Consider the following 10,856-nt stretch of genomic DNA (forward strand, 5'->3'; position numbering starts at 1 on the left):
GAACTATCCTAAGTAGCTCTTTGACTATGATATTGTTTTAACATTCAACCAGCTTACACTAATACACTTTTATTTGTTTCTTCTGTTGAGAATGATTTTTATACTTGTAGATTTTTCATTTAATTTTATATCCATCACAAGAAACTTTCATGTCAGCAATTATCTATAGTATGTGATTTCTTTACATGAAACTTGCAATTCATGCATGAAATACCTGGCATGATGACTTAATATTGAGAACATTGCAAGGAGGCTATTTAAATAAAATTGCAGGGGCCCCGAGTGACTGAGTGGTTTAAAGCACTCTCCATTATAGATACCTGCCATCTCACCTCTGTCTGGATGGGTTTCGAGTCGCGGATTCAGCCAATGTGGATATGTGAGAAAGCTCGCCAATAGCTTCTTGTGGGTCGGTGGTTCTTTCTGGGGTTTTCCCTGGTTCTTCCTCCACCATTAATACTGGCCACCATGTATAGCCTATCATGTGCTGAAAAATGGTGTTAAACCCCACAACAGCAATAATAAAATTGCAAACAAAAATCTCACTCACAGAAATAAGAGAATATCTTTTAGCCTACAGTCACTGGTCAATCCTTAGCATATCTTGGCACATAAAGAAGAGGTGATGACAGCTATATCCAGTTACCAATTTTCACAACTGACTGCCAAGACAGATCTTGTTGTTCATAAATATATTATCATCATGCAAGTTCAGACAGCATTAAATTAGTGAATATTAAATTTTAGGATCATATACTATATTTTTTAAAATTAACAATTTATAAAATCTTTTCTACTTAACATAAAAGTTCCAGTAAAATAATTACCTGAAGTAGAAAATTTCTCTCTGAAGTGGATTGATTTTGTATATGGCTTTGACTGCTAAAACATCCGTAACATCTGAAAAAATGAACACATTTTTTTTATATTTTACAAATTCAGCATATACTGAATCTATAATATGGGATGCACCGATATGTCTTTTCCTCTCCACACACATGCATACAAAATGTCACAGCTCCACTGTGCATATATCCTAGAACATGTATACTAAAATGTTGTATTTCATATCTGAAATTATGCAACTAAACACTAACTATTGGTAATTGACAGAGACTGAGGTAATTTAACAACTTTCAACTTACATCTAGTCAAAATCTCCATCTTTTTGGTGGATTATCTAAAGATCTTGTATCAAGGTGAATTTTAACAAACCAGGTTCCTCATTTTAAAACAAAAATATATCCTATGCAACTGCAGAAAAAGAAATAACTTTTCATAATTTAGGATCACACATAGTACAGTGGTCTATCTCCCAATGATAACTCTTCAGTCTTTGGACAAAAATTATTCATGTACAGATTGGAAACCAAGCTTATAATTAATCTTCAGTCTTTGGACAACAATTACTCATGTACAGATTGGAAACCAAGCTTATAATAAATCTTCAGTCTTTGGATAAAATTACTCATGTACAGATTGGAAACCGAGCTTATAATAAATCTTCAGTCTTTGGATAAAATTATTCATGTACAGATTGGAAACCAAGCTTATAATAAATCTTCAGTCTTTGGACAAAAATTACTCATGTACAGATTGGAAACCAGGCTCATGGAGGGTCAAAATCTACCTCAACACAAGATACATGTAAAACTTGCAGAAGGAGGTGCAAATTATCATGACTGAATATTTTATACACCAGCAGCACAATATGATTTCAAACAATTTTTATACTGATCATTTGTAACCATTCACTTGTCACTGAATTATAGAAAATTAAGATGAAAACGATGCCAAATTGGGATACAACAAACTGTTTTGTGATGAATACAGAAGAAATATCCTTGTATCTCTGAATTAAAGTATATATATACATACATACATACATATATATATATATATATATATATATATATATATATATATATATATATATATATATGTATGTATGTATGTATGTATATACAATCTCCCTCAATAACTCGTGCACAATGGGGTCCACAAACACAGACCGCACTATAAGCAATGCGCAAGTTACCAAGGGACCCCCAAAAACTGGAAAAAAATTGCTTTGACATCAAGAAAACCGTGGAGGGGAGGGGGCAGAATCAGGGAATCTTTTGAGTATTTTTCTGGTTTAAAAAATGGGATCCAAGCCTAACCCCGGATTATAAGAGGATTTGAGAGTTATCAGGGCAAAGTTATCGAGGGAGTGGTTTTGTTGTTGTTGTGGGGTTTAACGCCATTTTTCAGCACACGATAGGCTATGCATGGCAGCCAGTATTAATGGTGGAGGAAAACCCAAGGAAAAACCACCGGCTGACGAGAAGCTACTGGAAAACTTTCTCACATACCCACATTGGCCGAATCCTAGACTCGAACACACGCAGACAGAGATGAGAAGGCAGTGATCCGTAATGGAGAGCACTTTAGATCACTCGGACCGAAGGAGTGGCATATATATATATATATATGTATATATATATATATATATATATATATATATATATATATATATATATATATATATATATGTACCACTCCCTTCTTGATAACCCGCGATCCTGCTTATAACGTAGTATCTAGCTTGGCTCCAAATTTTTTCAAAGAAAATATATTTTAAATATCTTTAAAATAGCTGAATGTTAAAAAATTATGATAAGAATTGGTAAATTAAACCTTCATACGTCACTCCTTTCATGATCGAAAATGGTGATTAATGCCTGTAAAGACTGAATCCATATTGTGAAATTTGCAAGTTCTAAATAAGCATATACTATGTAAGTATTTTATGATAAATAGTTGTCAATACACTGTAAATAAACAGTCTGGTGAAATAGCAATCAATGCAAACTTGTGGTAAATGTTAACAGGTCACAACATAGAATGAAATAAACACCAATTAAACGTCTTGCTGTGTGAAAGCCACATTCTAATCCTTTAATTTCATTTCAGTGTAAACATTATGATTGCAACATATTCTGTTCTATGAAAACATGAAAAGAGTTGATCGACCGTCACATAGAATCCCGTGAGTACTTCTGTGAGAACCTAATTACATGCCTGTATTGTTTTGAACAACAACTTGGGGAAGTGTTTGTTGCATTAAAAAATCAATTAAAAGAGACCTGTGTTGAATCAAGCAAGGAAGGTACAAAGAAAAAATTCAAGGGCATGCAAATCTGAGCCTAAGTTCTTGAGGTCACTACCATTATCAAAATTCATTTTATTTGGCCAATCGAAAATGGTTTCACATTTTGATACGTTTGCTGGAGACCCAAAATTCTGACTATGTAAAGATCCTACAGTTGAGAAATCTGCTGGATTTTGCTCGGCGGCAGAGAAATCAAGGAGTAACAAAAAAATTAACTGACTTTTCAAAATGTGAAGTTATATTTGTCAAGCGTGTGTGTCTGTCTGTCTGTCTATCTATCTATCGACAATGTTTTTCAAAAAGAGTGTCGATCTTTAGTATTACAAAAAACCGTCTGATTTGGATCAAACAATGAAACTAGAACATAACCAATTCAACACGCAAACTAGTGACATAGTACACAATGTGTGAAATGGTATGTGTTAAGCGAACGGAAACCATGTGGAATAATGTTTTTGATGATGTCCAAAATATACTGCAATTTATCCTGAAATTAATGTTGCTCTATGAGGAAAAAATCAACAAAGTACACTTTTATGAAGAGATATTTATTTACAGTTAATCTCAGCCCAATTATAAATTGAAAATTCAACAATACAACCTGCCAACCCACCCATTTCGCCTTTATGTCGAATCCTTTATTAGTTTTGGCATTTTTATAGGTCTCTTGATAACTCGCGCCAAACTTATAGTGTGGTTGATGTTTATGGACCACGCTGTGTGCGAGTTATCGAGGGAGAGGTGTGTGTGTGTGTGTGTGTGTGTGTATATATATATATATATATATATATATATTTTCTGGCATGGCTGAGTTACTCTTTCCAAGATGCATCCACATATCAATTTTATTAAGTGTAGATGAAAAAAGGTCTAATATTTTAAGGGCATGATGAACAAACAAATAAATGAACACTTAACAATGGAAAACATGAATGGATCACCAGAACAAATGTATTAAATGCTATATCTTCTCTGAACTTCACTGATCAGGTGATAATAAAAAAAACTATTGATTATTCACCCTGACATTGAAAACTGGACTCCAAATACAGTACAAAACACTCTCTCTGGTAAAGTTTCATAAGCCTACAGTTTTATTAACTTATCTCAAACAGCAAAAGAATCACACCATGGAAAAGAAAGCAAGGTGGATGGAAAGACAGGAAACTGAAAATGCCTTTCTTTGAAGCTGACCGTATAGAAAGGACCACAAAAGTGGTGTGCCCAACACATCTCCAGTAGTCATTTGTAAGTGTAGTAATCAATTTAGTGCATTATAGCTTCAAAGTTACATAGTGGAAAAGAAAGTATGATGGATGAAAAAACAAACACATAAATAAAGAGATGGATTGAAACAATTCTAAGTCTCCTGTACAGGTTGTGAAAAGGCTTAACACATCTCCCTTTCGCAAGTACTTTGTGGAACACATAAAATGTAAATTTATCTGAAATGTATGGATCAAGACGTACCCTCTGGTAGATTTATGACCTCATACAGCTTCTGTTCCATCAAGGCCTTTTTCATATCGTCAAGAAGCAACTCCTCTGACAAGGCATAAGCTGTGACATTCTTATCAATGTGCCTCAACTCCTGAAAGAATAAATCAAAATGCAACACACGTAGTCAGAGTTGAAAAAAATGTACATACTGCTCTAGTCAATAATGAACAAGTTAATATGGTGCTTTTATTTCAGGAGTTCATCAAAAATGCTGAGGAAAAAATCAAATGTCATTGTAATACAGTGTTATAAAAATCTTCACAACTTTTTCTTTTATTAACTCCTATTGCAATCAAGTTATCCATTTTTGAATAAAGAAATGTTAAATTGGATGAACTCTCCAGCGTTTTCCTGCACTTCATGCAAAACTATATTATTTTATAATGACCACTGAAAAGACTAAACTTGCTGACATGTTAAATACAAAATATACTTTTGAGATTGAAAATTACATTTATGCAGGTTCTTTTTCACTTCTGCCTCTGACATGCCCACTTTTGAGATTGAAAATTACATTTATGCAGGTTCTTTTTCACTTCTGCCTCTGACATGCCCACTTTTTTGCATCTAGAGAGAGGTGAGAAGCCACTTATCCCATTTTTCTGACCCAATGTGAGCCATGCTTATAGAACTGGAATCATTCTTTATGTTAAAGGATCACTGTATCATATTAAGTAATCATTCTGGTGGATGCATCATTTTGTATAACATACCTCCACAGCAGCAGGTTGCTTTTTTCGTGCAGTGCGTTTCACTGAGAGAACTGCTGATATTGATGGTTTCTGAACTGGTACTGTGCTATAATATTTCTTAGTAACTTGAGCACATATACAAGGAGAAAGAAATCTAGAAAAATTTCTCAACTGTGAACTGTTCTTCTGAGAAACATGCTTTAAAGATGCATGTGTAGAAACTTGATGTCCAGACTGGTACATCCAGGCCAACATCTGTTCTGAATGGTGTTTCCATGCAAACATCTGGTGACCATACTGTTGTTTCAATGCCATTATTTGGTGACCAGCCCAATGTTCACATGCCATCTTGCATGTATGTTGAGTAATGACCCTCTCTAAGAATTTATTTCTGAGTGTACACTGATTGCCATATGTTCTGTGATGGAGTCTGCACCATTTAGAAATATGGTTCTCCAGTTGTGATGAAGAAATCATATGTCTTCCTATAAAAGTTTGATTCAGAATACAATGATGTACAGAAAATCCATAAAATACTTTTGCTATTCTCATTTTCTCATTTGAAGTTATGGAATAGATGTACTTGGAAACTTTTGCCAAATTTAGTCAGCCTGAAATAAAGAAAATTTATCCCAATTATTGACATTCCCATTCAATTCAATATTGGATTCATTATTGTAACTTGAAAACATGGATATACAGGTGACAAGAGTAACAATATCGGTTCATTTGACAACCATACTGTATTATTTTTAGCATGTTTTAAATGACATGCAACAAAAAATGTAGTGGCTTGCAAATCCTTAAACGTTTTATACAGTGCCAGATGTAATACACTATTCGTAACATCTTGATTACTCTGTACTACTCACAGTTACAAGTACATCTCATACCCGCTCCATTATAGTATTAGTATTAGGACCCTGAGACATAGCTATGATGTAATAGCCTCAACTTAATTTGTTGTGGCTGAGGCGACGAACTGATCCCATATCATGTAATGAAGCCAAAAAAATTACTAAAGTCAGAAAAACTACTACATAAGTATAATCATGTTGTAAAAAAGGTTTGGCTTATTTTGAATTGATTAAGCCCTTACACAATAAAAGAAATTGGCATGGTTACACTAATCTCACCATGTCCACCATGACAGCTATCAAGAGACTCTCACCATGACCCTTTTTCTAGATAAGGACTGCCAGACCATATTTAGATATTCTACGCTATGTTATTATCAATCAAGTGGTGAATGATGGCTTCTAGGTGGCATTTCAAACTTACCGATCAATCATACTCACTTTTAATGCACAGAATTTATGACTCAAACCGCACCATATTTTTAATACGATTTGTTTACATTTCCAAATAAGGCCTCAGTATCCTTATATCGCACACAAATAAACGAGGCTGAGAATGGAAGTAATCATTATTTGAACTAATATGGTGGATGATCTAAACAAAAGTATCAGATAAGAAAGGTAAACAAGATTTTACAGCTATTTCTACAGTGATTTGTGATAATTCCGGTATTAAATAAGAGTACTAAATTTATTTCATTATATGCAAGGAACATGGTCAAATTGTTGATATTTGGCCAAACAAGCGGCATGCTCCAGTGACACATATATGCTCATGTTAGTACCCTGCCAATGATACAGGAATGGGGTACTAATATTAGTAATACCTGAGACACAGATCCCAAAACTCTTACATATATAACATTTCTTACCGCTATGACTTCATATTTAATGTTCTGGCAAAATAAAACATGCTTGCACACACACACACACACACCTGATGCAAGACTTGTAACAACCGCTGAATGGAATAATGTCCTCTCATTGGTTAAAGCAAAATGACGTCCTGTATTTATTTTTAACTTATTTTCAGTTGGACAATGAGAAGGTAGTATTCCATTCAACGCATTATTTTTGTATATTAAAGGTCACCGGCCGTACTCCAACATTTTCCTATTTAAATCAGATTTGCGTTACATGATTAAAAATAGTTATACTCGCACAAAAAGAACAAAAAATTTATCAAGTTTAAAGAAGAAATAATAATTTAATTACTCGAAATAGAAGTATACAACGCTGTTACTTCCCCTTAGTTACGATTTCCCACCTATAGAGGACGCAACCGGAAATGGCGTACATTTATCCCTACAAGACGAAGTACAAGCTTCTTGTTGTCGAAAAATAAAACACTATAAACTATGGGTAGGGAATATTTAGATGAAACTAATGAAAACTAATTTACTTTTCAGCTTTATATTGGTATGAGTGCACGAAGCACTAGATTTTGTCGCTTTCAAAACTGTTCCATTGTTTCAATTTATTTTCAAAATTCCCGTTAATACAGGTAAAAATAATCAATGCTGGCTTCCCTGTGTCGGCAAACTTTATATAAAAAGATGAAAGAAATCGGCACAATTAAAGAATCCAAAGGAACCAAACTCGACTTCCTTTTGTCGGCTGACTTCAGAAGAAAAAATTGGCACACTAAAAAGATACTCAAGTCAAGATTCGGGGTTGATTTGCATTGTAATAAAATAACCTCCGTGTTTGATATCCTGTTGGTAAGTTTAAACAATGAGTTTATTGCTCCTGCTGGTTATGGTTATCACCTGGGCTTCTATTTGTTAGCCACATGTAATCATAATTGATGTCTGCAGGGTAAATAGTATACACAATAATAACTTCCCTTTAATAATAATTTTGTAACACATGCTAGCAAAAAGATTATCATTTGCACTCACACTGAATGTATTTTAAAATAATGACTTTTTTATTTGCGAGATACCGACTTATAGTTAACCTGGATACTATACAATCTGGGTCAGTTTGCAATAAGTAACTTATAATGCGTAAATGGCAGGTGCCCTCAAGCAATACTTTCGTCTCATTTGTGATTTTGTTATTTGACATAAGCTATACACACTACACTAAGGATGCATATGCAAGCCAGCATCTGCTACATATATGAAGTTCCTTGATATATATATTTTTTAAAATAATTTTTGCATGATGAAAAAAGAAGGAATATATGATAACAGTGCAAGTTTAATTTCTTTCATTTTATTTTCAAACAAGTGTATGTTTATCAATTTATTTTGTACCGTGAGTGTGTGTGGGGTTGGGGAGGAGGGGCACACATTAAACACAAACTTACTTCCTTTCTAATTTGTACGGATTAATGGAGCAAATATGATTTACGATATTGACCAGTAATGACAAGCTTTCAATTTACGTGCGCAAACACTAAGATAACTTGAAAAATAAAAACAAACAATAAAATTAACTGGTAAGAGCTTCATATTGCAGCAACTAAATACTGACAAAATGCTCATCATTATTCTCTCTCTCTCTTGTGTGTAATCTAGTATATATTGTATGCAGCTGTGTTACAACGTGAAGCCTAAAATTAAGTATATTTCTTATGATATGTCATGTACACTACCCTTAGCAAAATGTATACGTATTATGTAGAATATTATCTGTTACGTACTTTTTTATATAAATGGTTATTGATAATTTGACCGGAAGACTTAAACTGAGAATGTCGTTGTGCAGATGCATATATTTTTTAGCATAAAAATGTATGTAAATATTTTAATTAGAACAAGCAAGATATGTCAGTTTGTGTTTTATCTCATAAATATGTACGTTACGAAGTATGTTTAGTTTCTTTCAAAGAAAATCTAAGTAGCTTGTTTAAATTTATTTTGTTCCCCCTAAAACCTATCTTACATTGCATCTACTTTTTTGTTGGAGAAAAAGAACGTACAAACTATTGTTAAGTTTGGCCGAATTGTATTTCGAGTTGGGCCGAATTGTCTTTGGGGCCAAATTCACTATAATCCGGCATAAATGATACAACTTTCCCATCTCTCCCCTATTCTTTCCCACAGATTAAATACACTTTTTTCTGGTAAACGTTTTTTCGGAAAAAGAAAGAACGCCTTTTTCCATCATCTCTCTTTTGTTTACATCCGGATGCAACACAGTGCACCATATTTTCTGTACAAAAGCACAATTGTATGCTGTATCACATAGACATTTACATGGGGAAATTAAGCACTAGAATGGCTAGGTTGAATAGAAGGATAAATGTACATCATATCTGGTTTTGGCACGCGGAAACTACCGATTGTTTACGGAGATTGCCGAATAATTTTTACATTTTATAAAGCGGAGTTTTAAGTCTAATCAAACATTTTTATGGTGTGCATAAATAACCAATGTGTTTTGTTTATAACTATAATAATATCACGCGTTTGTACAATATAGGTGACAGGTGACCTTTAAGCGGGCGCAATCAGGACCATGTCCAGCAGTAGCGTGGAAAAATGATTTGGCTTTCCTTATAGGTAAGATATTAAGTCAAACTTTTGATAGGGATACAGTCCAATGCCTGTGCTAAATATCGGTACCAAATTTACTGAGCTACGCAAAGCGTAGCTTGAAATATCAGCGTTTATTTTTAAATAGGTCGCTCGAGCAAGGAGACAAGTGTCCTCCCTCGTAGTTATTATATACTACGTATATGACAGGTTAGTTGTAAAAATGTAACCAACGCACAGGCACATGATTTTGGGGTAAACTAATGTGTACACTCACTATATAGTGATTGTACACATTATTTTACCCCAGAATCAAGTGCCTGTGAAGCAACGATACGTCCCCTGTGCAACCGCCTACACTCTTCCTTCATAAATTTACTTGCAGTCTACGAACTGAGAACAACATTTACCTTTATTATATAACAAATTTATATTCAGCGTAAGTGTTTGCAGCTGACATCCATTCACCAATGAGTTAACCTACATTTATAAACAACACATTTTTACCACCTCGAGGATGACACCATCTTGAATTGACATATTCTCGGTTCAGCGATATAACATTCCAGAAAAGCCGGTATCAAAAAATGTTCGGAAAACACAGTTACAACAACAACAACAACAATAAAAATAATAATAATAATAATACGAATAATAATAATAATAATAAACAATTACATTATCAGTATAGTACGTACCATGCTTTGTGACTGACGCAATATATATTTACAATCCTGTCGGGCATTTCTGCGTACCTAAGGTTTCCGTCTCCAATATTGAACCAACACGCAAACCGAATTCAACCGATTGACGAAAATAAAATAAAGCAATGCATACCATTTGAAATGATGCAATTGTCACCAGAATATTCTGTTCAAAATAATATTAATTCTGGATACAGGGCATACCACCCCAGTGTTTTCCTGACTCTCGATTTGTCTGCCGATTCTGCTCACAGCTTTAGAGAGATGTAATGTTTATCCATTGGGCTATGGAAATGAAATATATTACTTTGGTCTGTTTCTGTCAGCAGTTCGGTCGAGTAATTAGGTCAGGTTTATAGTTAGTTTTACGAAATTCAACGTAAAAATGCCAAAAAATGGCAAGAGATATTAAGCAAAATAAACCGATCTTGTAAAAAAGTTAGTTACGTTCAACATTTCATAAA

At 33.9% G+C, this 10,856-nt stretch overlaps 1 protein-coding gene across 5 annotated transcripts in view; it reads right to left on the reverse strand.

Moving 5' to 3' along the window:
• Positions 1-10,648, reverse strand: part of LOC149775445 (required for meiotic nuclear division protein 1 homolog) — a 69,729-nt gene extending 59,081 nt beyond the window's left edge. The window contains exons 1-4 of one of the 5 annotated variants that reach the window (XM_089944134.1): positions 10,387-10,648; positions 5,368-5,957; positions 4,625-4,745; positions 828-900 (exon numbers count right to left, since the gene is read on the reverse strand). In XM_089944134.1, coding sequence (XP_089800260.1) covers positions 828-900; positions 4,625-4,745; positions 5,368-5,898 — 725 coding nt within the window. In that variant the 5' untranslated portion in view covers positions 5,899-5,957; positions 10,387-10,648. Of the gene's footprint in view, positions 1-827; positions 901-4,624; positions 4,746-5,367; positions 5,958-10,098; positions 10,228-10,386 lie in introns of those variants that run through there. The other 4 variants (XM_089944136.1, XM_089944135.1, XM_089944133.1 and 1 more) reach the window with 4 other exon arrangements.
• Positions 10,649-10,856: the final 208 nt, after the last annotated feature.

This window comes from Sinohyriopsis cumingii, chromosome 19 (assembly GCF_028554795.1).
Source record: "Sinohyriopsis cumingii isolate HCF-2022 chromosome 19, ASM2855479v2, whole genome shotgun sequence".
NCBI lineage: Eukaryota > Metazoa > Mollusca > Bivalvia > Unionida > Unionidae > Sinohyriopsis > Sinohyriopsis cumingii.